Genomic DNA, 5,949 nt, shown 5'->3' on the forward strand with positions numbered 1-5,949 from the left:
GCATCTAGTTGAACGGTTTGTTGTGACGAAGTTTCCGGGCGGGTTTGCGACGGTGCACGAGTGCAAGAAGAAGAAGAAGAAGAAGAAGAAGAAGAAGAAGAAGAAGAAGAAGAAGAAGAAGAAGAAGAAGAAGAAGAAGAAGAAGAAGACGAAGAAGAAGAAGAAGAAGAAGAAGAAGAAGAAGAAGAAGAAGAAGAAGAAGAAGAAGAAGAAGAAGAAGAAGAAGAAAGAAGAAGAAGAAGAAGAAGAAGAAGAAGAGATGAGGAGAAGAAGAAGAAGAAGAAGAGAAGAAGAAGAAGAAGAAGAAAGAAGAAGAAGAAAGAAGAAGAAGAAGAAGAAGAAGAAGAAGAAGAAGAAGAAGAAGAAGAAGAAGAAGATGATGATGGAGAAGAAGAAGAAGAAGAAGAAGAAGAAGAAGAAGAAGAAGAAGAAGAAGAAGAAGAAGAAGAAGAAGAAGAAGAAGAAGAAGAAGAAGAAGAAGAAGAAGAAGAAGAAAAAGAAGAAGAAGAAGAAGAAGAAAAAGAAGAAGAAGAAGAAGAAGAAGAAGAAGATTGATATTGTGAGTAGAGCTTCTCCATTTTGTGAAGTAGATAGTAGAATTCATCCTCTCTCCCTCTCTCTGACCAACGCAAGACGTGCCATGTAGAACGAGACACCTGCTAGGCGAAATTACAAAATTTCCGACAGAGACAACGCTGTTGACGGCAAGGTACTCATTTTACAGTAAAATAATCTGAGTAAAGAGCCTTTTCCAAGGACTCAACTATGCGTCGAGCGAGGCTCGAACCCAGGACCTTCCTATCCGAAAGCGAGTGTCATACCACTCGACCACACAGCCGCATAATACCAATTTCAGGCGATGGATAATCAATTAAATAAATACAATTCCCATTATTCACCCCATTGGGGAAATTTGTCTCTAGGGTCTCTTCCAAGGGAAGACTGGAATAATCCAGGCGTCAGCCGCAGTGCAGCGCCGCAAATTGAGCTAGAGCGAGGTGACTTGATCAAGGCCATACAGCGCAGCGGCGGCGGGTTATCGAACTCGGTACCTTTCGGGTACGTATCAAAGACCGCACAGCTGAGCCACGTTGCCCACCTTATAACATAATATTGCTTTCAATTAAGATCACAACAATATTGCTTTATGGCGCTGATATAACCTAAATGTGTTGCAAGCGCCGTAAAACTCTTAAAAACAATTTAAAAAAAAACAATATTGCTTTCCAGGGTAGTGAAAAAAATTCGGTTAAACAAGTTCATAAATCAAGATCATGTTTGAACTTTATATTGATTATCTGTCCATATCCTTTGTTTTCGTCTTTCCAGGTGTTCTAAAAATAAACGTGACCTTTCACCTCGTAAATAAAACATCCGGCACCACCACTTATGTCGACAATGAGCCTCTTAATGGCCTTTCTTTACAGAAAATGGAGAGAATGATGGCTATACAATATGGTATGAATAGAATTACTAACGCACCTTTATGTTTTGTTTGTTTGTCTTTAAGTGTTTTACGGCGCTTGTAACACATTTAGGTCATATCAGTGCCAGTAAAAAGGAAGAAAATGGGATAGTAAAAAATTCTAGAATTACAATTACAGCACCAAAGAGAAAGGAAAACAAAAGGGGAACTGGGAACAAATAGGGATCAGATGCAGATTCCAAGAGCAAACCACCAATGTACTTAGTTTGAGATCACCTATAAGTCTCATCCGGACACAAGCACAAATTCCAACAAAGAGGAATACACTCAAATGCGTACATTATACATTAAAAATAAATATAATGATACATAACAGAGAGATGATTTACAAGGAAAAAAATATCATCTCCAAAAACAATAACTATGCATTTGACTGTTTCCCTCCCAGCTAGGACTCAGGCCAGGGCCAGGACAAAACCAAGTAATCTCATTCCAAGACAAAGACAGAAAGCAAGTTGGAAAATAGATATAAGGTTATAGAAGACACAGTATGTACCTCCCTGTCCACTATGGGAGGTCAGGATCCCCACCCAGGCACCTTTATACATACATACACACACACACACACACACATATATATATATATATATATATATATATATATTATATATATATACATATCATATACATAGATAATAATAATATTAATAATAATAATAATAATAATAATAATAATAATAATAATAATAATAATAATAATAATAATAATAATAATAATAATAATAATAATAATAATAATAATGATAACAATGATAATAATAATAACAATAAATAAATAAATAAATAAATAAATAAATAAATAAATAAATAGACAAATAGAATTCCCTTTATTCATCTCCAGGGGAAAATTTGTCTTTAGGCTCTATCCCAAGGGAAGACTAGAATAGCCCAGGCGTCAGCCGTAGTGCAGCGCCGCAAAGTGAGCTAGTGGGAGGTGACGTGCTCAAGGCCACACAACGAGGCGGATAGTCGAACTCGATACCTTTTGGGTACGAAGCAAGGACTGTACCGCTGAGCCACTCTGCCCCCCCTAAATGATGATTTATATATAATATACTATAATATTGTGTTAGGGCCAACGTGCATCGGTTTGCAGGTCCAATATCCGATATCAATTGGATTCAATAGTCTGATGTTGTGCGGCTATGTGGTCTAGTGGTATGACACTCGCTTTCGGATCGGAAGGTCCTGGGTTCGAGCCTCGTTCGACGCATAGTTGAGTCCTTGGAAAAGATTCTTTACTCACATTCTCTCACCGTACTCAGGTGTAAAATGAGTACCTGGCCGTTAACAGCATTGTCTTTGTCCGAAAAATTGTAATATCGCCTAACAGGCGTCATGTCTCGTCCTACATGTTAAATATTGCTGTTGACCAGGGACCCCTTGTAAAGCGCTTTGAGCACGTTAAGTGGATATTGCGCTATATAAAAGCTAAAAAAAAATGTTATGTCGCCCAGCAACGGCGGCCATCTTGGTTCTAAACAAAGAAAATCATTACTCTTTATTCTTCATGCTGACTAGAACTTTTCATATGACTTTTCATATGCATAATAATATGTGTAGAATGTTCAAAACCACAGCGGTCAAATTTGGAGGAAATCGGGGGACATGGAATCACCCGAAGAGAGCTAGAGAAGATGGCCCAGGGAGAAACTGGATGGAGGAAAGTTGTTGATGGCTTTTCCTCCATGGGGAGTCCAGTGGCTTAAGTAAGTAAGTACGTACGTAAGTAAGTAAGTAAGTAAGTAAGTAAGTAAGTAAGTAACTAGGTAAGTAAGTAAGTAAGTAAGTAAGTGAGTGAGTGAATGAGTGAGTGAGTGAATGAGTGAGTGAGTGAGTGAGTGAGTGAGTGAGTGATCGCGTGAGTAATGAATGTACAATCTTGCTCAAGTGATCATTTAGGACCTTAAAAGGAGGGCATCAAAAAGGAATGAACAGTAAAATCAATTATAACGATGATCTGTCGAACGCATAAAATTTTCCGCAGGGGTCAACCAACCTTGGAGGAAATCGAGGGGCATGGAGTCACGTGATGAGAGTTAGAGAAGAAGGTTCAGGGGATAGATGGATAGAGCAAAGTTGTTGTTGTTGATGGTTTATGCTCAAAGTAATATGTACTAGAAGTCACTTATTATATTCTACGGGGAGCCAAAAAGCACGTAAGAAATGAATGTACACTCTGCTTCAAATTAAATTGAAATTGAAATATTGGTAGGGATATTATGTCGAATTTTGTGAACAAGTAAAAGATTATCTCTACTAATGATGACTTCCTGGTAGGTAAAACGAGGTGTCGCACAGCATGTGACGACAGTAGTATGGATAATAAACACTTTTCTGGATGCTATGGCAGAAGACAGGAATCTGTTCTTATCTATTGTTGCTTTAAAGTTCTATTGAAATTGTTGATGGAGAATGATGTCGAATGATGTGTATAGGTGAAAGATTATAATTCTCTACTAATGATGATTTACCTGGTAGGTAAAACTAGGTGAGGCACAGCGTGTAACTACAGTAGTATGGTGGATAATCCTAACACCTTTCTAGATGCTATCGCGGAAGATAAGTGTCTGTAATGTTCTTCCTGTATTTCAATGCTCTATTGCATATTAATAAGAATGATCTGTCGAAATCATAATAATATGTGTATGTTCAAAACCACAGCGGTCAAATTTGGAGGAAATCGAGGGACATGAAATCACCCGAAGAGAGAGAGCTAGAGAAGATGGCCCAGGAGAAAACTGAATGGAGGAATGTTGTTGATGGCTTTTCCTCCATGGGGAGTCCAATGGCTTAAGTTAGTAAGTAAGTAAGTAAGTAAGCTCAAGTGATCAGTTAGGACATTAAAAGGAGTGCATCAAAATAGTATGAACAGTAAAATCAATTTTAAGGATGATCTGTCGAACGCATAAAATGTTCAATACCGCCGCGGGCAACCAACCTTGGAGGAAATCGAGGGGCATGGAATCACGTGATGAGAGTTAGAAAAGAAGGTTCAGGGGATAGATGGATAGAGAAAAGTTGTTGTTGTTGATGGTTTATGCTCAAAGCAATATGTACATAGAAGTTAGTTCTTATATTCTATGGGGAGCCCAAAAGTAAGGAAGTAAGAGATGAATGTAGAATCTAGCTCAAAGAATCAATTATTATCTTTACAAAGAGGGCATTAAAAAAAAGAACTATATTATTGTGCTCTCAAAACAGAAATATGTATTTATATAAAACAATATCCACTAAACGTGCTCAAAGTACTTTACAAGGGGCTCAAACCAATAGCAACATATAACTCGTCGGACGAGACATGACACCTGTAAGACGATATTGCAATTTTTTTTTCCGACAGAGAAATTGCTGTAAAAGCCAAATACTCATTTTACACCTCAATACGATGACAGAATGTGATTAAAGAGCATTTTCCAAGGACTCAACTAACTATGCGCCACCTAGAGTGTGGTTCAAACCCTGGACCTTCTGCCCGAAGGCGAGGGTCATACCACATGACCACATAGCATCATATAGGTAAAACTAATATAATCATTTAAAAAATTGAGCTTTTATATAGTGCAATATCCACTAAACGTCTTCAAACCACTTTACAAGGGGTCCCTGGTAACAGCAACATTTAACATTTAGGACGGGACATGACGCCTGTTAGGCAATATTATTTATTTTTCGGATAGAGACAACGCTGTTAACGGCCAGGTACTCATTTTACACCTGAGTACGATGAGAGAAAGTGATTTAAGAGCATTTTCCAAGGACTAATCTAACTATGCGCCATCTAGAGTGTGGCTCGAACCCTGGACCTTCTGCCCGAAGGCGAGGGTCATATCACAGGACCATATAGCCGCAGGTAGGTAAAACGAGGTGTGGCACAGCAGGTGGCTATGACTATGAGGTATGGATAATCTTAACACTTTTCTAGATGCTATTGCAGAAGACAGGGATCTGTTCTTATCTCTTGTTGCTTCAAAGTTCTATTGAAATTGCTAAAGGAGAATCATGTCGAATATATGTATAGGTGAAAGATTATTTCTACTAATGATGATTTACATGGTAGGTATAACTAGATGTGGCACATCATGTATGTAACTATAATAGCATGGATACTCGCCTTTTACACCCATCTAGATGCTATAGCAGAAGGCAGGTGTCTCTCTTGTCATCTCTTTGTGGCTCAATTTTTAATTATTATTATTATCTTTTTTTTTTTGCTAAATAGAATATGTCGAATAGTGTGGACAGGTAAAAGATTATCTCTACTAATGACCTGGTAGGTAAAACTAGGTATGGCCTAGCATGTGACTACAGTAGTATGGATAATCCTAACACCTCTCTCACTCTAGATGCTATCGCAGAAGACAGGTTAGGTGTCTGTAATCTTCTTCATTTGCTACAACGTTACATTGAATATTACTAAGGATGATCTGTTGAATGCATATGTTCAATACCGCAGCGGCAAT

General features: G+C 38.0%; 1 protein-coding gene across 1 annotated transcript in view; it reads left to right on the plus strand.

Moving 5' to 3' along the window:
• The window catches only part of LOC144955980 (uncharacterized), a 12,297-nt gene extending 9,102 nt beyond the window's left edge, over positions 1 to 3,195 (plus strand). Inside the window, exons 3-4 of the mRNA XM_078886243.1 lie at positions 1,330 to 1,493; positions 3,067 to 3,195. Coding sequence (XP_078742369.1) covers positions 1,330 to 1,493; positions 3,067 to 3,195 — 293 coding nt within the window. The remainder of the gene's footprint in view (positions 1 to 1,329; positions 1,494 to 3,066) is intronic.
• The last annotated feature ends 2,754 nt before the right edge of the window (positions 3,196 to 5,949 follow it).

Source organism: Berghia stephanieae, chromosome 10, assembly GCF_034508935.2.
Source record: "Berghia stephanieae isolate SIO BIC M18660-M18661 chromosome 10, UCSD_Bste_1.3, whole genome shotgun sequence".
Classification (NCBI taxonomy): domain Eukaryota; kingdom Metazoa; phylum Mollusca; class Gastropoda; order Nudibranchia; family Aeolidiidae; genus Berghia; species Berghia stephanieae.